At 43.7% G+C, this 25923-nt stretch overlaps 1 protein-coding gene across 2 annotated transcripts; it reads right to left on the reverse strand.

Moving 5' to 3' along the window:
* Positions 1 to 24588, reverse strand: DMC1 (DNA meiotic recombinase 1). Of its 2 annotated transcripts, XM_054988739.1 has the most exons (13): positions 24521 to 24588; positions 24214 to 24258; positions 21924 to 22070; positions 18436 to 18518; positions 16773 to 16825; positions 12901 to 12942; positions 10654 to 10726; positions 10252 to 10343; positions 2514 to 2587; positions 2311 to 2425; positions 1501 to 1561; positions 1122 to 1238; positions 1 to 211 (listed from the first exon to the last, which is right to left on the reverse strand). In XM_054988739.1, the coding sequence occupies exons 1-13, from the start codon at positions 24575 to 24577 to the stop codon at positions 142 to 144; spliced, it is 1029 nt and encodes a 342-aa protein (XP_054844714.1). In that variant the 5' UTR covers positions 24578 to 24588; the 3' UTR covers positions 1 to 141. The 2 variants fall into 2 exon arrangements, with proteins under 2 accessions (XP_054844714.1, XP_054844715.1); XM_054988740.1 differs by lacking the exons at positions 10252 to 10343; positions 10654 to 10726.
* Positions 24589 to 25923: the final 1335 nt, after the last annotated feature.

Raw genomic sequence — 25923 nt, forward strand, 5'->3', positions numbered from 1 at the left:
AGGGCTTTGCATTATCCTATTAACAAGTGCCAGTTCTGAACATTTCAAGTTTAGTGCAGTGAACATAAGTTAGGAATTCGTATCACAGAATAACTTGAGGTAGTGGGATTGCCACAACTTTTCACTGCCACAACTTTTCACCTATTCTTTGGCATCTCCAATTCCTCCAGCAGTTATTGCGAACGTAGCTTCATTTTCAGGCATTTCAGGGCTGAGAAAAAAGAGAAAGTACATTCTGGATACAACAATTTACCATTTATTTCACAAAAATGTGAGTTCAATAAAGCTGTTACTTTCAAAACTTTCTTTTTTACTTGTCTAAATTGTCCCTAAAATTTATCACATGTAGAAAAGAGATAAGTCCTCATGTGCATTAGGCTTCATCTGACCTGCACAAAACAAACATGTTCATTGGATTGGATTCTTTTGTTTCTGCCATGGTTTTTTTTCCAAAAAGCCTTCGTTGTACACATTTTATGTGCTTTACTTCTCACCCATCATGATAATGATTCTATTAATATATACATGCTCAGATCTTGCCTTTGTCCTCTTTAGTTTCAAATACACTGGCTGAGTAGTCTAAATTTTGACTCACAGTACTTGCTCTTATTTTGGTTCTTACTTAATCAAGAAATGTCAATCATAAAAATTGTTCTTTTGAGGGGTGAGCACAGTAGCAATACAAACAGCCAGTAAAATTAAGACAGATAATGCCCTTTATGATTATTTGGAATTTAAATTTTAAATTGAAAAGAAGATTTCAATTAAGACTGCTTAATTTATTAATAGTCTTGTATTTTTTATAATTGCATTCAAAAGCAGCTTTAATTTGAAATCAAATAAACTGTAGTGACCATACATGAAGCTGTTTTATACTGAATCAGGCCATCAGGCCATCAAGGTCAGTATTGTCTACTCAGACTTGCTGCTCTCCAGGGTCTCAGGTGGAGGTCTTCCACATCACCTATGACCAGATCCTTAGTGAAGATGCCAGGGATTAAACCTGGGACCTTCTGCATGCCAAGCAGATGCTTTACCTCTAAGCCACAACCCCTCTCCATCTTTTGGAACTCGATTCCTGGTTTTGTATTCTGATAGCATCTACTGTACCACAATATTACCTATCGTATATCTTGGCAATACGCAACTCTCCTCTTCCTTTCCGCAAACTAATTCTTGTTGTAGAAGCATGGGCAAGGATGTGGCCCCCAATGGGCTTCTTGGGGTCTACCTGAAAGCTAAGTCAAACAATAATCAAGTGAAGTTTTAGAGTAACCACTTTTACTCCTATATGTATGCAATAGAGCTTGAAGTGTACCCCTTTCACCTGTTGCTTCAGTGTAACTGTTTTGGGGACCTTACAGATCTAGAGGCAGATGTCATCAGTAGCTGCAGCAGTGGGACTATTTCATATCATTGAGTGCGTCCACCATCTCTTTCCTTGCCATACCTTCCTATTTCTATTATTTATGAAAAGAACAAAAAACGTGCATTGCTTACGTCATAGTTGCTCCTGGGTCAGCAGTCATCTGATTGGTCACAAAAACAGCCACATTATATTCTGCAGTGAGGAAAAAAGCCCAAATGAAAGGTACGGATATAAAAAGAGAAAATATACTATACTAGTATATTTTCTCTTTATTACTGGCAATGCTAGAAAGGAAAACTAGCTAGTATACTGCTAGCTAGTTTTCCTTTCTAGCATTGCCAGTAATAATGGGAAATTATGAGTATAGATGGTGTTACAACATTGACGAATCTATTAAATTTTTATCCTGCCCTTCCTCCTAAGGAGGTGTACAGGACTCTGCTTCCCATATTATCTCCACAACTTCTGGTGAGGTAGTTCATATTGGGAAAGGATGACTTGACCAATGTCACCTTCATGGCCAAGTGGAGATCTGAAACAATGCTTTCCCAGTCTTAATATGATACTCTAATGGTCAATGTCTAATTCTAACAACATTTTTAATTAACTGCCACCACATCATTGTTACAACATTTTCTCTAAGTAACTGTATTATTTATCTATTGCTTTGTATCTTACTCTGCCTCCAAGGAACTCAGAGGATGTTAGTGTCACAACAGTCCTGTGAGGTAGGTTAGGCTGAACAACTGTGACATACCCATGGCTTTGCAGTTCAGCAGATATTTGAGCATCAGTTGCTCACTACCAAACCTGACAATTTAGCACTACATACAGGTCCTTATGGCTACGTCATATCTGAAGGCAACACTGGGGCTATGGAACATGACAGCAGGCCACATATCAACACCAGCCTTCTTGCTACTTCCAAAATTCCCTCCTACCTTCTGATATTTTCTGAAGCCTTGATAACATCTGAGCAAGTTTTTGTTGCCTTTCTGCCAGTTCCCCACGACCACTAAAGTCCACCCGGAATAGCGCCATAATGGAATCAATGATCTGTAAGGGTACACGAGAGAGAAGAGAAATCGCCCTGAAAGCATCCAGGAAAGGAAGAACAGATTACTATGAACAATTAAATTTATACCAATAGTTTGAAAATTCCAGCTTCCTCATGGAATTTTGCAGCAACGTAGTCTAGCAACTCCATTTGATGCTCACCTGGTGATGGAGAAATGCATAGAAGAAAAATCAGAAAGAGAAGAAGCGGTGCTTAGAAAGTAGAGTGTCATGTTCAAGCAGACTTGGTGGCAGCATAATTTTACACAGTTTACCCTAACCCTTGGGGAGTGGGTATCTGAACATCTATAATGTTTTGAGCCTTCTATTACCTTTCCAATAAAAAAACTAAATATTTGTTAAGTAGCATGAACTCTGGAAACTGGCCCTGCTAAAATAACTCTTGGAATTTCTATCACATAATTAGAAGTGGCCTGGCCACACACAGGCCCAGGCTAATTCCAGAGGTGTAACTAAAGAAGCTCCTAGTCTGTTTCGCCTCCCCAGAGAGATTTAACTGTCACTGCCTCTTGCCCTGAAGGCATATCAGAGCATACAATTAATGAGCTCTGGATTGTGGGCTTTGTAGATAACATCTTGACTTAAGGTGTTATGCCTTATTTCCCTTCTTTTTTTTTGTGGATGTGGGTGCCACTTACAATAATAAAAAGAAAGTCAGCGTAATGTTTGTTTTACTAATGTAATAGGAAAAACAGGTTTTACTTACCATAACTGTTGTTCATCTAGGTCTTCCGTGCAGGCACACATGGGACTGCGCACGCGCAGGCCTGCCGATACCGGAGATTTTAATAGCTAAACACCACCAGGGGGCGCTCCCGCCTCTCAGCGCGCATGCGCGGCCGCTTTCCCGCCGAAACGGACCTTAAGAGGCGGAGCGCCCCTCACATACCCTCAGTTCCTCTTTCGCCGCCCCCTGCAAGGTAAGTACCAAGAGAGTTAGCGGGGAAGGAGGGAGGGCATGTGTGCCTGCACGGAAGACCTAGATGAACAACAGTTATGGTAAGTAAAACCTGTTTTTCATCTACGGTCTTCCTGTGCAGTCCCACATGGGAAGATTCCAAAGCTAAATACCTGGGTGGAGGTGACGCCAAAGCATCACTCAAAGATGGAGTGCAGAACTGCTGTGCCCACCGCTGTCTCCTTTCTATCTAGGATGTCCAGCGCATAATGCTTCACAAAGGTATCCGCCGAGGCCCACGTCGCCGCCCTGCAGATGTCCTGGAGTGGAACACCCCTGAAGAGAGCCGCTGACGACGCCTGGGACCTGGTGGAGTGGGCATGCACTTCCAAAGGACAAGGTAAGTTAGCAGCAGAATAACAGGTCAGTATAGCCTGGACCACCCATCTAGAGATAGTCTGAGCCGAAGCCCGGTTACCCTTCTTCGGTCCAGCAAAACAAATAAACAAATTAGAGTCAATCCTAAACGGTTTTACCCTATCTAAATAAAATAAAATGGCCCTGCGAACATCCAAAGAATGAAGGGCCGCCTCTGCCTCAGAAGCCGGAGTCGGAAAGAAAACCGGCAGAACCAATTCCTGAGATAAATGAAAACGGGATACTACTTTAGGTAAAAACTCAACCTTTGTACGAAGAACGACCTTCTCAGGGTGAAATTTCAAATAAGGGGGCTCGCAAGATAATGCTGCTAGCTCCCCAACCCTCCTGGCTGAAGTAGCCGCAACCAAAAAGGCCACTTTCATGGACAAAAAACGAAGTGGACAGGAAGCCAAGGGTTCAAACGGCTTAGACATCAAACGAGTCAGAACCAGGGGCAACGACCACTGAGGGACCAAAGCCCGCACAGGGGGAAAACAAATTATTCAATCCCCGCAAAAATAATTTGGCAGAATAGTGGGAAAAAACAGATTTTCTATCCACTGGAGGGTGAAAAGCAGAGATGGCTGCCAGATAAACCTTGACTGAGGAGTTGGCCAAACCCTCCTGTTTTACCTCCCACAAAAAGTCCAAAATCTCAGAAAGGGTGGACTCAAAAGGATCCAAACCCCTGCGACTACACCACACAGAAAATTTGTCCCACTTAAGGGCATAAGACTGCCTGGTAGACAAACGTCTAGCATTTAAGAGAACATTAGTCACAGCCTCGGAGAAAGCAGCCCCGGCCTGATCAACCACGCTGTGAGTTTGAGTCTCCTGATGTCGTGGTGAAGAACCCCCCTGCAGGTCAGGAGATCGGGAACCACCGGGAGACGGATCGATTGAGTCTGTAGACTCAGAAGGGAGTGAAACCAGGGTTGCCTCGGCCAATACGGGGTCACCAGGATGACGGACGCCCTGTCCCTCTGGATCTTGCTGAGGACCCGTGCCAGAAGCGGGAACGGAGGAAAGGCATAACACAGGGGACTTGACCAACTTAACTGAAACACGTCCCCACTTGATTCGGGGCCTACTCCTCCTCTGGAACAATAAGCTAGGACCTTGCGATTTTCCACAGTCGCAAAAAGGTCCAACTCTGGAGTCCCCCATTCCGAGAAGATAGGGGCGAGATACTCGTCCCGGAGGGACCACTCGTAGTTTTCCCTGTGGAGTCTGCTCAGGTGGTCCGCCATGGAATTCTGCACCCCCGGGATGTGAACTGCATGCAGCCAGACAGCATGATCTATGGCCCACTTCCAGAGTCTCATCGCCTCTGTGCAGAGAGCCACAGACGCCGTGCCACCTTGCTTGTTGATGTAAAACATCGCCGTCGTGTTGTCTGTCAGGACCTGAACGGACTTGTTCCGCACGACATCTGTAAAGGAGATCAATGCATATAAAATCGCCCGTAACTCAAGAACATTAATATGTTCCTCACGTTCAGATTCAGACCATAACCCATGGGCATAAAGGCCAGCACAGTGAGCCCCCCAACCGAAAAGGGAAGCATCAGAAGTAACTGACAGATGAGTTTGGTGAAAACCAAACTCCATCCCTTTAAATAAATTAGCATCATCCAGCCACCACTCCAGGGAGGACAGCACCCCTCTAGGGACGGAAAGCCTCCTATTTTGAGAATCACGGGCCGGTGAGAATACTGAATTGAACCACAATTGGAAGGGTCGCATAAATAACCTGGCCAGCGGAACCACAGCCGTAGTAGAAGCCATGCAACCCAAGAGGGTCTGGATAAAGCGAACAGATTGGAAACGACATCTCTGAAGGGTCGAAATAAGCCTCTTAATTTTCGCAGCACGCTCTGAAGGCAAGAAGCCTGCATCCCGAATACCATCCAAAACCACTCCAATAAATTGGATGGAGTGCACAGGGGTCAACTTGGACTTCTTCTGATTAACAAAAAGACCCAGGCGTAAACATAAATTTAAGGTGAGATACACCTGATTAGACACAGAGTCAGCAGAATCACCAACCAAGAGCCAGTCATCCAGATAAGGAAAGATCTGGCAGCCCTGGAGGCGTAAATGAGCCACCACCACTGCCACACACTTGGTGAACACCCTAGGTGCAGTGGCCAACCCAAAGGGTAAAACATTGTATTGAAAAACACGTTGACCATAGACAAATCGTAAAAACTTCCTGTGTTCAGGGAAAATTGAAATATGAAAATACGCATCCTTCAGATCCAGGACTGCAAACCACGACTGTTGGGGCAACAAGGTCAAAACCATCTGTAAAGTAACCATTTTGAATTTACGAACTCGTATAAATTTATTCAAACCCCTAAGATCCAGGATAGGCCGAAGCCCACCATCCTTCTTCTCCACTAAAAACAGGTTGGAATAGAATCCCAAACCAGCTGAAGCAACCGGAACCTCCTCTATAGCCCCTTTCTGCAATAGGGCTGAGAGCTCTCCCAGGATCTCTGAACGAGGGGGGTCAGAAGAAAACACAGGGAGACGTAGGTAAGGTAAACCAAGAAATTCAACTTTATAACCAAACTGGTTAATAGACAAAACCCAAACATCGGAACAAATTGAACACCAGGCATCCAAAAAAGCAGTAAGCCTGTCCCCAAATGTGGGGTCAGGTCCCTGTGATTGTCAGAATTGCTTATGCAATTGGTCCTGGTCCTTGGCCTGATGCTGTTGGGAACCAGGCTTGGGACGTTGGCCCTGCCTCCGTCTGGGAAAGGCAGATTGTGGGCTCTGGTAGCTCCTGCGCTGCTGGTAAGCATACCCTTGATAGGGCTGATAGCGGTGTTGTCTGCCACGCTGGAAGGAGCGATAGTATGGGCGAGAAGGCTGCTGCGACGGCTGGTGTAGAACCCCATACGAGCGGGCTGTCAGACGGTCGGTCCTCTTCTTAGAGAGGAACTCGTCAGTTTTCTCCGAAAACAGAGTGGTGCCCTCGAACGGCAGGTCCTCAACCCTGTTCCTTGTCTCAACTGGCAGGGCGGTCGTGCGAAGCCATGCGTACCTGCGCAGTACCACCGAGGAGAGAAGTGATCTAGACGCAGTGTCAGCCATACTTCTCCCAACATTAATTTGGTGTCTGGATAGGCGAACAGCCTCCTCCTGAATGACCCGAAGCAGAGTGCGCTGATCTTCGGGAAGCTTAGGAAGAAAAGACGCCACCTTCTTCCATAAAAACAGCTGATAGGCCGCCATCATTGCGGCATAATTCGCCACTTTGATGCCAAACGTAGCTGAAGTATACAACTTCCTACCCAAGGCATCGATCTTTCTACTATCCTTGTCAGTTGGAGCCGATAGCGAGCCCTGGCGAGGCCGAGCTTGCATCTCCTCGGTGACAAGTGAGGATGGAGGAGGGTGAACGGCCAGGAACGGATGAGCATCATCTTTGGTTCTGTACAAGCTCTCCACTTTTCGATTAGTGGCGGTAGCCGACGCAGGTCGAGACTGCAGTTTCTTCCATAGATCAGCAAACCCCTCAATAAGGGGAAAGGCAATCGAGGGAGTAGAACCCGAATAGATATGTTGCAATATCTTATCAGTAAATTTAGATTCAGTGGAAGTCACTTCAAGGTCCAAGGCTTTCGCCATTCTTTGGAGCAACTCGTTGTAGGCCCGAAAATCATCAGTGGGCGAGGCCTCATCAGATGGCCCAATCTCCTTTTCAGGTGACTCCGACAGAGGAGAAACACTGTAACGGGCCCGGGGTCGTGGAGAGACCCGATCCGACGGAAGGCGGGACGGGTCATAGCCAACATCGGAACCGACTCGAAATGAGGGAGACAACGAAGCACCTCTATAATGCCGGTCAGAGTAGTATGAACTCTCTCTACTAAAGTAACGAGGGACAGGATCATCCCGGCGTCGACTCTCCCTGGATCGGCTCCGATAGGACCGTGGTGGGGTCCGACAGCTAGAGCGACGGGTAGACCGACTCTGTCGACTCCGAACCGACCGAATAGAATCCGATTCGTACGAGGCCGATCGAGCCCGACCTGAAGGAGTAAGAGGCTTCTCGAGGAGAATGACGTCGTCCTCTTGAGCCACCCGGTCCGGAGGAGTCTTGGACTGCGGACGATCACTCGCCTCTGCCTGCAGCTCCACTTGGATAGGAGCGGAGTCGACCGGAACCGACGGGGAAGAGGTGAGTAAGCCTTCCAACACTGCCTTATCATGCTTACTGGAATGCTTATGCTTTTTCTTTTTCTTTTCAGGAACGGCCTTCGATCTCACAGAAGGATCCGAAGTCATCGGAACCGTAGAGGTGGTCTGAGTTGGAGGAGTCGACCTCGGAACCGACGGAGTCGAACTTCTATGGGCTCCACGAGCAGGTGAAGCCAAGACAGCCGACGAGATCGAAGGAGGTCGACTTGCTAGATGTCTCGGAACCGAAGCGGTCGGTTCCGACAAACTCCGACCCGAAGGGATCCTCTCGGACCTCGACTCTGAGCGACTCGGAGACGGTTGAGAACGAGGAGTCTTGGAACCCGACGTTACAGGAGGACGAGAGGACGCAGACGGAGCAGACGAAGACTTCGGTGGAGGGTCCTCGACCGACATCGCACGCTGCCAGAGAAAGGCATGCAAACGATCCGTCCGTTCCGCCCTGGCCTTGGAGGTAAACGCGCGGCAATGCTTGCACGCCTGAGTGTTGTGAGTTTCCCCAAGGCAATATAAGCAAATGGAATGGCCATCCGACCTTGTCATCTTACGATTGCAGGTCTCGCAACGCTTAAACAAGGCCTTCTCAGACATCGCGAACGAAGAAAGCTGTAAACCTCAACGATCGGCGGCGAAAGAGAAACTGAGGGTATGTGAGGGGCGCTCCGCCTCTTAAGGTCCGTTTCGGCGGGAAAGCGGCCACGCATGCGCGCTGAGAGGCGGGAGCGCCCCCTGGTGGTGTTTAGCTATTAAAATCTCCGGTATCGGCAGGCCTGCGCGTGCGCAGTCCCATGTGGGACTGCACAGGAAGACCGTAGATGAACTTTTTATTTCAGTGCACGCTGTGCTGTTGATGTTTTCTTAGCTAGGCAGAAGAGCCAGCCCCTCTCCCAGTTGAAATACCAGGTGCTTCTAGAGTGGATTGCTTGCATCTTCTTGCCAGGCCGAGCAGAGAAACTCTGCTGCTTTTTATGGACAGTTCTAGTTCTCTTTGATGAATAAATCATATCTTGGTCCCAGAAACCTAATTAAAGGATTCCATGTTTTGGCTGTTAGCAGAGTCTATCATTTGGCATAGGAAACGTGATTATAGGTGTCTGTGAGCTGGTTTTGCTGGCTGGTGTGTGTGCAGGAGAGAAAAATAACAAATCATACACTTGCTTTATATTTAGAAAAGAAATAAGAGTTCTTTATTGTAGGAACTTCATACTCTGATAGGAAAGGAGGAGAGACAGATCCTAACTACCTATCTATTCTAAGGATGGGCATGGATGCTAGGACAAGTCCTGCATCCATGCTTCCAAGATGCAGAGAGAAGAAGGAGAGAGATGTTGCCTGGAACAATGCCAGGAATAGAAGAAGTGAGAGGGAGGAAGTCAGGAGGAGGAAATCCTGAGAACAGCAATCTACATATCAAAGGATAGTCAGAGCAATAAACAGAGTGCCCTGACCTCTCTATCTTTCTAACTCTGAAACCTGAGGAAAGGGACAGCGCTGAATCCTCCTCTTCTAATACTCTTCTCGGTAGGAATGGGCCATAACTCAGTAGCATGGCATTGTCTTTGCCTACAGAAGGTCCCAAGTTCAATTCCTGGCATCTCCAGATAAAGGGATCATGTAGTTAGTGATGAGAAAGACCCTGAGGCTCTGGAGAGCCAGAGTAGATAATACTGGCCTTAAGAGGCCTGGTTCAGTATAAAGCCAGCTCCACCTTTACACATGAATGCATGGAGGAAGCTGCTTTATACTGAACCAGGCCTCACGCACACACCAAGCCATTGAGGCTCCTCCATCCACGTTTCCCTACAAATGATGCAACTCTGCTAATAGCAACAAAAGAAACTTCACAAAGCTGGGAGTCCATGAAAGCCCTGTTGCTTTTAAGCAGGAACAACTACAATTGGGGGAGGTGGTACTCCTCCCACTGGAAGGGACCACGCACAAAGGCATTCATATAGCCCTGCCTTGGAAGCAAGTGAGAGGCATGACCTGGATTACCACCATTATTCCAGAAGAACTGAATCTTACCAGTTGCATTACTCACTGGACTTCCAGTAAAATAACAATATATATAGAATACACATTAATTAAGCAAACCACTTGGCCTGGGCATATTCATAGCAGTGGAAGAAAACAAAAAATGCAAATTGAAAATGGAAGTAACTTTTAAAAAGACTATCTACAACATTCTTAGTGACTCTTCGGTACAGAGACACGACGATTGAAATAGCAATATCAAAGAAAGATTTCCATGTCATCTTCAGCTGTAAACTTACTAGTGTATGCTCGTGCATACAGTACGTTATCAAGAACTGCATCATGGTCCACATGGAAGCGATCAGCAATGTCACGAAGACGGTCGGGACGACTAAAGTATTTTGAAGCTAAGGATTCCCTAGTGTAATCCAGTCTCTGAGATATGTCAGCTGAAGCCACATACGTTCAAGCAAATAAGCCCACCAGCAGTTGTTCATGTGCTAGAGTGAAGCACTTGGTCTGCATTATTTTTTTTCTCCTCTAAAAGTAAAGTCAACATTTAACAGAGCTGGCTGTATAGTTCAAATCTCCTCTCTGAAGCATCTTCTTTGCTTCATATCACAGTTTTTAGTTGTTAGTCTTAGTCTAGGAAAACCTCCAACCCATTATTTTAAACTGTAAAATCTTAAAAGAAAGGATACAAAGTGTTTTCTGTGTCAATGAAGACAATCTTGCCTCCAGTATAACCATCTGCTGATGGAAGTTGGGCTGTCACTATAATGCATGATAAGGAAAGAACAAATTTCATGGAGAGGCAACCCGTCTACCTATCATATATTATTTTAATATCTTGCATATATTTTAAAGTTACATATCTGGCATGATTCACTCACTGATCCCAATCCACAAGCATGTTCCAAATAAGTAAGTCCTTAAGAAACATGGAAGCCAGGGCATTTACAGTAAGGGACTGAATACCTATTACAAAGTATTGGGAGTTTTGTGCTTCCCAGATGCACACCAGCTCCTTATGTTTGTGAGCACACTGCATGCCAGGAAAAGCAGCTGTAGCATTCCCCTCTGCTGTTTTTGCACACTCAAACTGCCCCATGGAGCTGCTTTTGGTTCTCTTGTGAAATTTACAAGTAGCCATATAAGTAAAGTGATGGTTAAAAGAGAGCCAGTAGCAGCTTCTCAGGCAGTCTGAGGATGCAAAAACAGCAGAGGGAAATGCTACGGTCACTTCTCCCTGCATGTTGTGGTGACAAATGGAAAGCAGCTGGTGTGTCACAAAATTCCCTGTGTACATGTGATACAAAGTCCTCATGTTGCTCCTCAACAAACATGAGGACTTTGAAATGCGCAGACAGAGCCCCAAATCACTCACACTTTCCTTCTAAAATATACTATGAGGAATACACTGTGAGTTGGATCCTTTAATCTATCAGTGGAAGGCACTGACTGTAGTCTATCTTCTCAGCTTTCCATCTCCACAGCAGTCACTTGCAACCCTAGGAAGGTGGTGTAATAGCCATGTGTTGGAAGGCTGTAGTGGGGTGAGGGAAGAGGGCAAAACTGCTCTCTCATGCCTCTTGTATGAGCAAAGGAGTGATTTGGGTCATTTCTTGCTTTCTGCTGCAGCCTCCTAATCTGCACAGTGATTATTCTACACACACGGGTCCTGTGACACTGGGGCTTCAAAATGGCTGCTAGGGGGAGGGAAGCACCAAAGTGAATGGGGATCCTTCCTTGGATTTCAGAGCATCCTTGTGCTAGATCCTATTCATCATAATAGTGGCACTGAAAATAACCAGATGAGATGACTATATATATATACTCTAGAGAAGCTGCTGTTTTACGAATCCAGGACCGTTTCCGCACGGCTTACCTCAACCCGGAACGCTGCACAACATGCCGAAAAAAACACAGAAGATCGCGTTTTCTCACACGAGTTTTGTGTGATGTTGTGCAACATCGTGCAAAACTTGCACGAGAAAACGCGATCTTCCGCGTATTTTTCAGCATGTTGCGCAGTGTTCCAGGTTGAGGTAAGCCGTGCAGAAATGGCCTTTTGTTCGTTCCAAGTTACCAAGGCTCCATAAATCAAAACAAGACATTACCTGTTGAGATGCATGACTAATAGTCGCACTGCAAGGTCATCCACAAAGCTCTGGATGAAATTTCTAATTGCTAAATCTCAGCTATGAAAGAAATAGTTTCAATATCTGTTGTTTGATAAAAGACAATGGAAACGGGGAGCATAACCTTTTTAGCTGCTGTTCCAATATCCTATGTCCAAACAATCATCATACGTCTGGGAACAACAATGTAAGAATTATAAGCAGCCCCTTTGCTATTAATCAGTTCATCAAAATGTTTAACCTTCATGGTTAGGGTTCCCAGGAGGTATCCCATTCCCATCCAGATGCTGATCAGATATGTATCTGCTTCAGATTGCTAAATCATATTCCTTCAGATTTAATAAAGGCAATTACTAGTGCTATAATTATTCCACTATTTTAAAAGCTACAGGAATATCATATATATCTTCTTCCTGTGTAGACACCTGAAAGACACTTGTGTCATCTTTCTCTAACTTTCCTTTAAGTTTGTAATTTCCCATCAGTCCTCTTCCATGGGTGTCTCATCCTATCTGGATTAAGATTGTGAGGCCAGGGCCTGTATCTTTTGCTTTGATTCATCTACACCCTAGTTTGTGTGCTTTAGAGTGTGTCCTTTAGAAATATTAATAAAACTTGGTAGTGTTTCTTTCATTTACACTACATAAAGCAAGTATATTTCAGGTCTCCATGATCAAAATATGCATAGACATATCTTGATGTAGGAATATTTATTTTAGTATGTTGTGCTTATTTTTAAATCAAAGTACAAGTGTCTGAAATTACTTTGAACTTGAAAGACAAAATTATCAGCATGATAATACATACCACAAAGAGTATGAGAAAGTTGAGTTTTTCCTGTTCGGAATTCTAATAAAAAGGAAGAGCAAACATCAACATTTTATCAACAGGAGTACTAAGAATACTCCCCAACAGGTTTCGAGTAATCCAGATTTTTAACAACAACAACAAACAACATTCAATTTATATACTGCCCTTCAGGACAACTTAATGCCCATTCAGAATGGTTTACAATGTATGTTATTATTATCCCCACGACAAAACACCCTGTGAGGTGGGTGGGGCTGAGAGAGCTCCAGAGAGCTGTGACTAGCCCAAGGTTACCCAACTGGCTTCAAGTGGAGGAGTGGGGAATCAAACCTGGCTCTCCAGATTAGAGTCCCACTCTCCTAAAATATTTTTTAAAATATTTTCCTCCCCACTCATATAGCCTGTGATGTTTTTTTTTTAAATGTAAGGCTACTAGCAGCATTCTAATATAATGCAGTCTTCCCAACAGATCTGGAACACAGAGGCCTGGTCTACTGTTTTCTTCCAGGATTAGAGCTCCAATTCACAGGTGGAGTTGCTCCATCCATCTGCAAGGACTTCCCTATTCATTTCAACAAAGAAGGCCATTGCATTAGGGTTGCCAACTCAAGCCTGGGAAATTGCTCGAGATTAGGGGTGGTACCTAGGGAGGGTAGAGTTTAGGGAAGGGAGGGAGCTCCACAGAAAGATGATACTACAGAGTCCACCCTCTGTATTGTTGGAGTAATGTCTTGTATATAAAGAAGAAAATAAAAAGATACTGCAGGGGTTAGCGAGCAATAGCTGGACAGGATTGCAGAGGGAGTACCTTCTTTCTAAAGGGGCTTTTCTTTGACTGTCTGCAGAATGCTATTTTTAGGCATTTCTTCTAGAGTTCTGCTCATACTCTCTTACCGAGCAAAGCAGCTAGTTTGATGCCTCTCTTTACTATCCCGTTTGTTAGTTTCATAAATAAAGCTTTTGTTACTATTAATCTACTCAATTGACTGCAATTTAGGCACTCTGCCAACATGAAGCTGCCATTTTTTCCAGGGGAACTGATCTATGTAATCTGGAGATTAGTTATAATTCCAGGAGAACTCCAGGTCCCACCTGGCAATCCTACACCCCATACATGAATGCTTTAAATGCAGAGTCGCCTCATCCATGTAAATTAATGTGGGAGCCCTACCTGAGGTATTGTATCACATCACCTTGCTTGGAATTAAGTCCCAAAAAGTTTGATGGAGATCACTTTGAAGAAAATGTTACTATGACTGCAGCCCAAGACATGTTTGCAAAAAGGGCTGCTTGTAAGCATTATGTGAACTCTATCGATTTTTTTTCAAGTTTGATGTTTATCTTTCAATAGAAAGGAAAGCTACACAACAATCACCCAATTCTTTAGAGCCACTATTTGTTCTGACTACATCTGTATGAGAGAGGCAAATTTCTGTATCTTTGGGGCCACTGAATTCTGTTTCCCATGGCCCAGGAGCCAGAATTATATATTGCCACACAGACAGATGCATTCAAAAGCAACTGGGCTTTATAACAATGTTACTAAGAAAAACAGAGTAAACTGTACGTGAAGGAATCAATTAATGTACTATTAAAATTACTTGTTAAGCGTGGATAAATATAGCAACAATATAAATCACTTCCAAGATATTGATCAAATGAACTACAACATCAATAATAAGCAAACAATTCTAGGCTCAAGCCGCTTGCAGAACAAACAGTCAAAATGGTTTACCAAGTAAAGTTCAATAAATCAAGGTAAGTCCAATTAATAAATGCTCCGTAGAAAACCGTATAGGCTTGCTGAGCAATGGAGTACTTTCTTATCTTCTTGTTTAATTGCAGGTGTAGATGGTGTCAAACTGTGGGACGTCCAGACAGATGAACCCTGCTGCCTGACATTCAGGGCCAGCAACGCGATCTGATGTTTCGTATGCTACCTCTTCAGGGGCGGATATACTTAAGCACCTGTAGATATTAAGCAATAAATATAATAAATATGATAATGAATATAATAAATATGACCTTGATTTATTGGACTTTACCTGGTGAACCATTTTGAGTACTGTTTGTTCTGCAAGCGGCTTGAGCCTGGAATTGTTTGCTTATTATTGATGTTGTAGTTCATTTGATCAATATCTTGGAAGTGATTTATGTTGTTGCTATATTTATCCACACTTAACAAGTAATTTTAATAGTACATTAATTGATTCCTTCACGTACAGTTTACTTTGTTTTTCTTAGTAAGGTTCTCTTCGTGACGATACCTCTTGTGTTGTTATTTATAACAACATTGGCATCAACAAGGAGTGCAGCACCACTTATGTTGGATATAAATAGTGATAATCTATAACTACATATTTTATTTGTACATGTGCCACATACATATTAATTTTTTTTTAAAAAATACATATTACTTTGAAATGTGAAAATATCTGTTTGTGCTACTTTAACTTGTTTTTCTTTTCATTAACAGTGACACTTTGGGCCTTACAGACCATCTAGACCAACCCCTGGCCCAGTGCAGGAACAGCCTAAAGTATCCTTGACGGGTATTTGTCCAGCTGCTCGTTGACTGCCAATGAGGAGGAACCCACCACATCCCTAGGCAGCATATTCAACTGCTGAATTACTCTTAATGTGAAGAAGTTTTTCCTAACATCCAGCTGGCACCTTCCCTCTTGTAGTTTAAACCCATTGTTTTGAGGCCTATCCTCTATTGCCAGCTTCCTCCCCTCCTCTAAGTGACAGCCTTTTAAATACTTAAAGAGAGCAATCATGTCCCCCCTCAACCTCCTCTTCTCCAAACTGAATGTTCCCAGGTCCCACTCTTTCCTTATAGGCTTGGTCTCCAGGCCCCTGATCATTCTGGAGAGCTGAGAGAGAATATGTCCCCTCCAGAGTGTTCTCCACCAGCTCTGACATCTCCCCTTCTGGAGCCTTTGCCCTGTTGAGGCTCAGTTAATTCAAAGTTTAAAGCAGTGAGGGCAGCAGGGTAAAAGCACCAGAAGGGTATACAGTCCAGGACGCCAAAGGTGGCGGAGGGCATGTGAGAGAGTCTCAATTTCGAATATAAATAGAAATCAAATACAAAAAATTCAAGCATGTACAATGAACACCGTATCTATGAGTAGCAGCAGCTATCTCATGCTCAAGCAATCTTCGACATATTCTCCCTTGAGCTAATCTGAGTATTGCAGGATTGTTAACAGGTAACTTAGAACAGGCATGATAGGAGATCCATGTGTATTTAATTAGAAATTTGCCAATTCCCATGGAAAGCAAGAGGGCTGAAGTGGACCTATGGCTGCTTTGGAAGGCAGGCTCTTACCGCCATCTAAGACCCAAACTAGTCATGACAGTGTCCTTGTGGTAGCCAAAAGGATGCTGCTATTTTAAGTGATTTGAAATTGCTGCAAGGCAGTGCAGTGGGCCAAGGCACTTGTTTCTCCCTTGTGACTTTTCAAGACACAGTGTGTGAGTACATGTGTGTAGCCATTTTGGTTCTTGATAAGCTATGTGACAAGGAGGGGGGGCAAGTGCACCTCAGCCCACTGCACAGTGGGCCTGATCAGCGTCAGGCCCTTGGGGCATTTTAAAATCTCTTTAAAATGGTGGCAGCATCCTTACGGCACCCACGAGGACACTGCCAGATCTAGTTTGGCCCTGAGCCCACTAACTTCAATGGACTTAAAAGAGCATAATTGTACTTAGGACTGCTTTTGTACTCACCTGCTTTAAATATGTGGGCATGGCTACAGTGAATATACACAAATGAGGCACAAAGAAACATAAGCCTACTAACGTACAGAAAACAGTATCATGCAACCCAGACGTATCTTACCAATATGATATATTCTGCCACTGACCTCCAAAGGCTTCTGTGATTGCCATGCTTTCAATCCCACCACCTAGGAGTTTACTAGAGAAGCAGATGGGAGTGAGAAAGAAGAAGTAAGCAAAAAGGGTGCAAAAAATGAAAGGGTTGTTTGCTCTAATTAAAAATGTGCCCTTGATGAAATATTTTTGATTTTGTAGCATATTGGAACAGTATGGAATGGTGTTAGTTGGTTCCTAGCACACAGGAAACTGCCTGTGATTTTTAAGTATCTTATTTTATAGACACTGAATACATTCTGTGGAATTGCTACTGGGATATGTGATGTGACTTAGTAAATAGGTCATTTGTCTAAGAAGAATGTTCAAAGATGGCCTTAAAATCCATTTAAAATCCATACAGTTATGGATTGCAAATCACCCTGCACACTGCAAAATTAAACAATCAGTATAATAACAAATTAAGGAAACTTGATGAGTATACTGGTAACTTTGAGTCTAGAGACTACATTTCCCAGCAACTTCCTCCCATGAGTGCCCTTTCTCAGCAAGAGGAAGCATGGTGGAAAAAGGGGGGAAACAATCAAGAAACAGATCTGAGCATTAATGAAAACTAAAGATTTTAACATTAAAACGAAAGGTGGCTCTGGGATACACAAATGGGTGCCAGGAAAGTCCCGGGACAGAAGATCCCAATATACCTCTGCATCTGAAAATGACTGCTGAGCTTGTTACTATAAATGCCTTGTTATAGATTTGATTTTGAATCCAGTTATAGAGTTTCTCCATTTCTTTTCTGATTATATTTAACTGTTCTGGCCATAATCCAACACAGAATCAAGTGCAAGACCATCATAATAAATGGATCCAATCCTGTCTGTGTTGGACGTGGTCTGTTCTTTTTCTTTTGTCTGGTGAAAGTTTTGTTTTGTAACATGTCCGCTAACAGGGCCACCTAGGGATAGGGGCAGTTCCTTTAGGGCAACCCCACCCCACCCGCGGTCTGCAGAAAAAAATGAAAATGAAGTGGGGGGGGGAGAGTAGGAGGATGGATGGGTAGTAAAAACTCTCTAAAGTAAAAAATGATGCAAGAGGCAAAAAAAACCAGCATCTAGGCAGCATTTTGGCTTGCTATACCTACCCAAGATGTTACCTGATATAATGTGGCCCCATTAGGATGTAAGGAGGGACGGAAGTAGGGGATGGAGAGGGGAAGGGACATAGAGGCTGTGAAGGGGAGGGGAGAGGAGCTGCAGAGGCCTTTTAGCCCAAAGCCACCCCTGATCAGCCAGCTGGTGGGCTCTTTTAGGTGACTTGGAGTTGACAGAGGATTTGGGAGGGGAGGGAGAGAAAAGCACACAAAGAGAGGGCAGGGTTGAGGGACAGAGAAAAAGTGGAGGAGGAAGGAGACAGCAGGGGAACAGCATAACTCTCTTGCAAGGCCTAGCAGGACCCCCACATGCACTTTACTCGAGAGCAACTTTAAAGGTGGGAAGGGTTGAGCATGTTTCAGCTCATGTGCTAAAACATGAAGCAAACCATACATCCCATTATTTCTTTTACCTTGTGGGATTAGGCTACATAGTAAGGACACACGTATTTATGTTAAATTGGGTCTAGAAGAAGAATTTACTAGCAAAAAACCAAAAAATATGCAGGGAAGAAGTTAAACAGCACTATTTCCTGTTTACTAACTCAAATTCCAGGCTTCCTGTGGTGATATGGAATACCCTCTTGCGCTTCTCACTGTACTCAAAAGCAGTCAGAAATCCTGGTTCCTGGAGGAAGCATAAAGCAAGCAAAATGGATCAGTTGGCTTTATATGTTCCTAATTTAAAGAACAATGTCATTCAAGAATTAGGATGCATTCAGATGTCACAAGATACTGAGGTTTGCTCTTGATGGGGATGTTTACACACTCAGAGCCAAGCTACAAGTGACGAATTACACTTGTCTGGCAAGTGAACAGACTCATGTATTCCTCCCTGTTCACTTGCCATTCACTTGCTCTCCATTTGTTCAAGTGGAGCACAAGTGGAGCACAAGTGAACAGGGAGGAATACACGTGAGTCTGTTCTCTTGCCAGGCAAGTGTAATTCATCACTTGTAGCTTGGCTCTAACTTTGATCTTCCTAGTGTTCACAGAGCACAATCTAATCACAATCTAAACTCAACAGGCTCCAGTGTTTAAGGAGAAATGCAAGTTAGGGAAATGGTGTAGGAGGAGGAAGCCACCCTCAAGCTCCTACTGCTGATGTGCTGTGCTCCCTGTCTGAATCAGGCCTCTGCATGCCTGGGAATCTAACTTTCATCCAGGAACTCACAGGACCCAGGAACAATGTATTGCTACATCCTCATAAAAAATAGGACACCTCCTGAGAACCCCATTTATCTATGGAACCTGGAATTTCATAGATCTGATATAAGAATTCTAGTTCCGGTTTTGACATGATAAGATGCTACAAGGCTGTACTCTGTCTTTAGAGCATTTTATCTTTATTTTACTCTGGCTGTTTCCACACAGCCCGTTGTTCCCACTCTTTCCCCACTTTAGGTCTGTGTTTTGCTGAAGGTCTCACCACACAAGACAACATACACTCGAATTACACGGGTAATTCAAGTGTATTTTGTATTTATCTCTATATCCCCCAAGTTAGCTCAGTACAAGCACTTTATTTTAACTGGGCAGAATTAGGCCGATTCCGCACATCCCAAGTGAAATGCATCAATCACGTTATTCTTGCGGGTTCTCCAAAAAGTTCCAGATGCCAATGTTTGCCACCCATTCGTGTCCCGACCTTTCCCTACTTTTGTTGCGCTCCCTCCGAGAATGAGTTTTGTCCGCTTCTTACTTTTTGGATTTCGCGTTTCTTGCGTGTTCTACAGAAAGAGCCACTGAAGACTCCACCCACACCGACAGCTACTCCTCCTCGCGATGTCCTCCCCCCCTTCATGGATGTTATCTATGCACATCTTGAAATGGACCGCACCGTCCTTTTAAAAAATACTGTACTACTATTGATCAGACTTGGGTATTGTATTTTTCATCATTAGAAAACAATGATAATTTAGATGTCTTACAGTACAATCCTAAGTGGGGGTGTGGAAAGCACACAGGGAGAGAAGTAAATGGCACTTACGTGGGCATAAACCCCTCCTCTGCCAGCACCCGCCCAAGGTGCATTACCGCAGGTGGGTTGCCGCCGGCAGGCACGCTTGGCTGGAGGTGTAAGTGCAATGCAAGTCCCCGTGCTGGTGCTGGAGGGGGTGGGCAGCAAGTTAATTGGCTTCCAATGCTGCCCCAGGCCCAGGAACGCCGCCTGCAGCGGCGGAAAGTTACGCCACAAAAAAAGGCAGCGTAGCCTATAGGTGTCCATTAACTGGAAAAACTCAGCCCCCCTTCCTGGCGCCCCGCCCTGCCCACCTGGCCCGAATGGGGCATAGGATGGCAACTACCATGGGGACCAATCCCCGTGCGATTCCAGGGTGGGTGAGCCTCCCTTCAATCAGCTGCCCAGGCACCCTACATAACCTCCAGCTGCGCTGCCAATACTCAGGTAAGTGGGAAGGGGGCTGGAGGCTCCACCTGGCAGCCCCCTGCCACTGGGACTTTGCATGCAAGGCAGGAGAGTGAGTACCCACAGTGGCAGGTCATGAGTGCACTGGGGGGACTTAGTGGAAAGTTGGGAGCCCTTTGCACTCACTCAAGGGAAAAAGAGCAAAGTCCAGAATGTCTGACTAACAACAACCTCCCAAGTCCCCTTGCAGGTTATCTTACTCTGGAGTCCCAGCTCAGGAAGGGGCAAGAGAGCACTGACAGGTAAGAAGGAGCTGGGGTGGCAGGTACCCTGGCTCGCTGTTTAGTGCCAGCTGCCCCCCCCCGAACCCTCGCGAATGCCAGCCTCTGCAGGTGAGGCTTGCTGGTGGGGGCTCGCTTGCCTGCCATGGAGACAGCTGCCCGGAAAACTGCTCTTGATGCAGCCATTGGGGAGGGGGGCAGCTATCCATTTGGGAACTCTGTTCAGACTCCCTCAGCTGAGGCCCTACCCGACAGAGGAGGCAGTACAGCAGCAGGTCAGGTTGACTGGGTGTTCATAACTCCCTGTTGCTGGAGGGTGCTCAGCCCCTTGACTTTCTCCCTCACAAGATAAGACCTCACACTGCAGAGCACTTTCTCGCCAGAAGGTCATGCATCATCTGGTTGTGAGCTGCACCTGTGGAGCTGCTGCTGCTGCTCCCAACCATGGACACCTTCCCAGAATGTTGTAGATTGGGCTTGGCCTTGGCCATGGACCAGGCTGGGTCACTTGGAACACATCATCATCATCATCATCATCATCATCATCATCATCATCATCATCATCATCATCATCATCATCATCATCATCATCATCATCATCATCATCAAAACTTGGACAACCACCGAAAATCGAGAAATAAAAAATGTTATGTAGGACCTTTATGCATGCACAATTTAACTGCCCCTTTTCAAGGGTACTGTTGGGTCTTCTGCTTGAGATCCCCTCTTCAGATCGGTTATGTTACCCCCTCCAGTTGGTGAACTCTCTTGTATGTATTCTCCTGCAATGCCTTTATGTGCTCCAGTTTAGGCTAAAATGGATTATGCCTTGTTTTGATAAATGAAATATGTTTCTTTTAGCAACATCAGAGCAAAAGTTTCAATTCCTCTTAGAGGATTCTGACTCCAAACACACTTATTTTGTTGCTCGATTTCTAGAGGTTGCAGAAAAAGGTTGAAGGGTGGTATTTTTAGACATGGATTCTATGTTAGCCTTATTGTTCAAGGCCTAGGTCCAAGAACAGGAGGAGAAGAAGAAGATCTGATATAAATAAAATAATGTTATATAATAGCTATGGCTTGAATTCTGTCCTCCTTTTCTGCTTGCAAAAGAAGAAACGGGAGACAATTTTAGCTGATTTTCCCCTTTTGATGCAGCCCCCCCCCCTGCTTTTCTCCCACCCTGTTCCTGGGAGTCCACAGACTCCCAGGGCATAATTTCAGGGGTCACTGTAGGGGGCAATGGAGGGGGGAGGTAGGAAAGTTCCCATTCATCTAGCTCCATTCTCACTAGCCTATAGCTATTCTAAAGCTGCCAGTTAGAAGTGCTCAAAGGATCACTTTTTGTGGATAACCTTAAATATAAGCATTAGCTTTTGCTTACTATAAGCTTGTTTGCTGCCTCTTTAATCTTCTCCACCTTGGCCTCTGAAAGTCCCTTCACATTGCATAATGCTCGCCTTGTTGTCATCTGAATGCCTTTGATTGTACAAATGCCCACTGATTTCAGCTTCTTGATATCAGCCACATTCTGCAAAAGAAGTAAATAGCACCTAAACTCTTGATGTTCATGAATCCAAAAGCTTAATAATTCATAACCAGTATAATGAGAAGAGTTCATGGAGAATTTTGGATATTGGTATTCAAATTATCTGATTGTTATTAGACATACTTACTGTATTTTTATTGTTATTCTATGCAACATTTTTGCTACTCTATTTCAGAAAGAACGATTGGATAAAAAATCTAAAAGTAAATAAAACAAATATGAATGCAATAACCATGCACTGGTACTTGCACTGTTACATTCCTTTGGGCTCTTACTTCTACAAGAAACTGCAACTTAAGGGCAGCTTTTGTGTTAGAAGAGGAGGATTTAATGCTACCCCTTTCCTCAAGTTTTAGAGGGAGAAAAACCAGAAAGTTAGAAAGATAGAGAGGTCAGAGGATCTGTTTATTCCTTACTGCCCTGAACTAGCCTTTGATGTGTAGATTGCTAATCAGGGGTGTGCGATTTGAGATTCTGATTCGGAACCTCCCCCAAAATTAGCCTGAATTGGAAAGATCTGGGATTCCCAAATTGGGCCCAGCATTGCTGGTCCAATTCAGAAATACCAAATCAAAGCTTTCCAAAGTGATTCGGTTTGCTTTGGAAAGCTTCAGGTTGGAAAGGGGAGCTTTCAAACCCCGCGGCTGGCTTCAGCTGACCAGTGGAGGAGGCGGCTTCCCCACCATCAGCTGAAGTCAGCCACAGGGTTTGAAATTAAAGCACCCCTTTTGGGGGCTTTCAAATCCTGCTGCTGGATTCAGCTGACCAGTGGAGGAGGAGGCTCCCCCACACATCAGCTGAAGGAAGCTGCCAGGGTTTGAATTTAAAGTGCCCTTTTCGAGTGGTGTGGAAAGGGGCACTTCAAAACCCCGCATGGCTTGCTTCAGCAGACCAGCAGAGGAGGCGGCTTGTCCACCCATCAGTTGAAGCAAGAGGCAGGGTAAACTTACTGCTCCAGTACTTATTTCACCAGATGGGACGGGAAGGAGAGAACCCTCTCGTCCCCCTCCCATCAGGTGAAATAAGCGGTGGGGCAGGAAGTTTGTCAGTATGCTCCGAATCTTTATGGAGCATACCGAAGCGGGTTAATAAGCGGTTTTTGAAGTGGCTTGCCGCTTCGGAAATCACTTATTTCTGACTTTTTCCCGCTTTGGAAATTCCAAAGTGAGAAACCCAAATCTTGTTGTTGTTGTACACTCCTATTGCTAATCTCAGAGCTTTCTCCTCGTGACATCCTTCTCTTCCTCCTTTTGTCATACAACTATCTCTTCTCTCCATCTGGCATCATGAGTGCAGGACTTGTCCTGCAATCCATGCCCATCCTTAGACTAGTTAGGTAGATCGGAATTTCTCTCTCCCCTCTCCTATCAGAGTACAGAGTTCCTGTAATAAAGACCTCCTTTCCCCCCTAAACCTAAACTAAGTGTGTTATTTTATTTCTCATACTCACACCAGCAAGCAACTTCCAAAATACCCACCATGTTTTCTCTGCAATTGATTGGTTTTTGATGGCTTCTGATAGCTCTTAATAGTTTAGTGGCATTTATAGAAGTACAGAGTTGATCAGAAATTTTAATCTGCTATTTTTAGTATTATAATGTTATTGTTTATTGACTGTTTAAACTATTTCATTATGCACAATACTTCATTATGCACATTATAAAAATTAGTAATTAAAGAAAAAAGGGATGGAAGGGATGAGGGGCATATCAATTGATAAGTATGGTGGTTTTGCCTCACATTCATAGGAGTATCAAAATTAAGTTATTTACACACCCAATAAAAAGCTGATATTGGTCCTGAACTGAATAAAACTGAACTGATATTAGACTACAATCATCCTGATGTCTGTAAACATCTGAAAATGGTACAGTTATGGTCTTCATAATAGTTGTCAGTGCTCCAGCAGAGAATAAGGATGGAGGAAGTTGGGAAAGATTTGCTATATGTTTTAAAATAGTATAAGCCATATAGTTGATAATAAAATGACAGACTCATAAACACAGATGAACAATCCTTGAATTAGTGGAGGGAGGATCTGTAGTGACAATCAGGTCAGGTGTTTGAACACAAGTAGTGTTTTCCAGTGTTTGCATGTGTGTTAAATGTATAAAAATATGCTTACAATCCCATGCTTCTGTAACAGATCAATGTCCTGGAAAAAGGATTCCTAAATGGGAAAAAAGTTTGGTTATTCCGATATACAACAACCACCCATGTCTTATTTTAAGAGAAGAATTAATAATCTGTTATTCCAGAATTGCCTTGAAATATTTTTATAGTACACATTACTTTATATTATACATTATCCATAAATGTTGCTTAAGGATGAACCATCTTGTACCTTCTTCATTCAATTCCATTTAATTTCCAGAAAAACTCAACCACTAAAGCGGCTGAGAACTACTGATAAATTAACTTCGTAGCCATACCTCATCATCTTGGTACCCTGGTTCTTCCTGTACCACCTGATCTTCCATTGATTTCATTTTTGGTAAGATTTAAATCAGTCCTGCAGAAAGCAAATCAGATAATGTTAAAGCATACCAAGTAATCAGGCATGCTACACTGTTTGTTGTAGGTTTGGGATATAACCTCATTACTACCTGTCATCATACAACTGTAATTTTCTTCCCTTACAGCCTGGGCCAAGTTGACTTCAGATATAGATAATTTGAGCTGAAAGATACTTATACCAAAGAGTGACTTAGTTGGGTATGTCTTGGAATTGACATTGATATAGGTCCTTTGTAAACTGGAAGACAGGTATCCAGAGGTATAATTCCAGAAGTCATTTACAAAACAACAGTAATTTTTAAAAGTACAATTAAATTTAAGCGATTCCTCTTGGGATGTCTCCACAGATGTTTGTATTTTTGATTCACTGTGTCTATGAATAATTGTGATATGTGAAAACAAATCTTAAGTGATTATTATAAGAAAGGGTATCAGTTATACCATTGCTTTTTGCAATCTGAGTAATTGCACATGGATTTTTATATAGAGAGTTCTTTGATTTCATCTTATTTAAATTCTTTGATCACTGTATGATAGCACCAGGTCACTTCTTCGACCTAGAGAGGCAGACTTTCACCTGCTCTAGAGTATTGTAACCTGTGATGCTACAAACATAGTAGCCCTGTTCACAAGTTACACTGAATGCACATACAATCTGAATATAGTGTACACTTTTCTTTCTATGTGCATTGGGTAATTCCCATGTTACATTCAATGCATGTATAGCTGAACATGCGAAAGAAACTCTATATTTATCCAGGTACCAGTACCTGATTTCATTTGTAAAGTGAATGTGAGTGGGCTCTTTTTTACAAACAGGTTGTATATGCATTGACTATAACATATGAACAAAGCTACTGTGTGCTAGCTACATGAAAGGCATTGTCTAACAGAGTCCCCACATAAAAATCCTTAAGTTGTTTTTTTTTTAAATCCATTCTGATTTGGTGATTTCAAGTCTTCCCACGTGAAACTGAGATAAGGTCACCATGAATGGACTTTACCTCAGAATTAATGGATGATTTGACTTTCCATAAACATTCTTTCTTCAAGCTAAAAATGTGGAATACTTGCAGCAGTAGGAAAAGAATGACACCTGCCACCCCATCACTCAGTTTCAAATCAGTAAGATAGTACTGAAGTGACAGTTGATAGCACTGTGAGGAAGAGAAAATCTATTAATTTGCATGTGTGTTTTAAAATCTCTTCAGGAAAGGATAAAATATTGTCTTGAGATAACATTACATAACCATCCCCGCCTTAATAGTGACAGATAGAAAACATTAAGTAAAAGGCATGTTTTAACTCTAGGTGAGGT

Source organism: Eublepharis macularius, chromosome 9 (assembly GCF_028583425.1).
Source record: "Eublepharis macularius isolate TG4126 chromosome 9, MPM_Emac_v1.0, whole genome shotgun sequence".
Lineage (NCBI taxonomy): Eukaryota > Metazoa > Chordata > Lepidosauria > Squamata > Eublepharidae > Eublepharis > Eublepharis macularius.

What these genes read in the sequence shown, in the direction of transcription:
- DMC1 (XM_054988739.1), bottom strand. Translation starts at nt 24,577, where the DNA reads ATGAAATCAATGGAAGATCAGGTGGTACAGGAAGAACCAGGGTACCAA. An exon ending in TGTTACAGAAGCATGGGATT is followed by an intron (nt 22,071 to 24,213) that starts GTAAGCATATTT and finishes CTTCTTTTGCAG; the next exon opens with AATGTGGCTGATATCAAGAA. An exon ending in GACCCAGGAGCAACTATGAC is followed by an intron (nt 1,239 to 1,500) that starts GTAAGCAATGCA and finishes TGTTTGACTTAG; the next exon opens with CTTTCAGGTAGACCCCAAGA.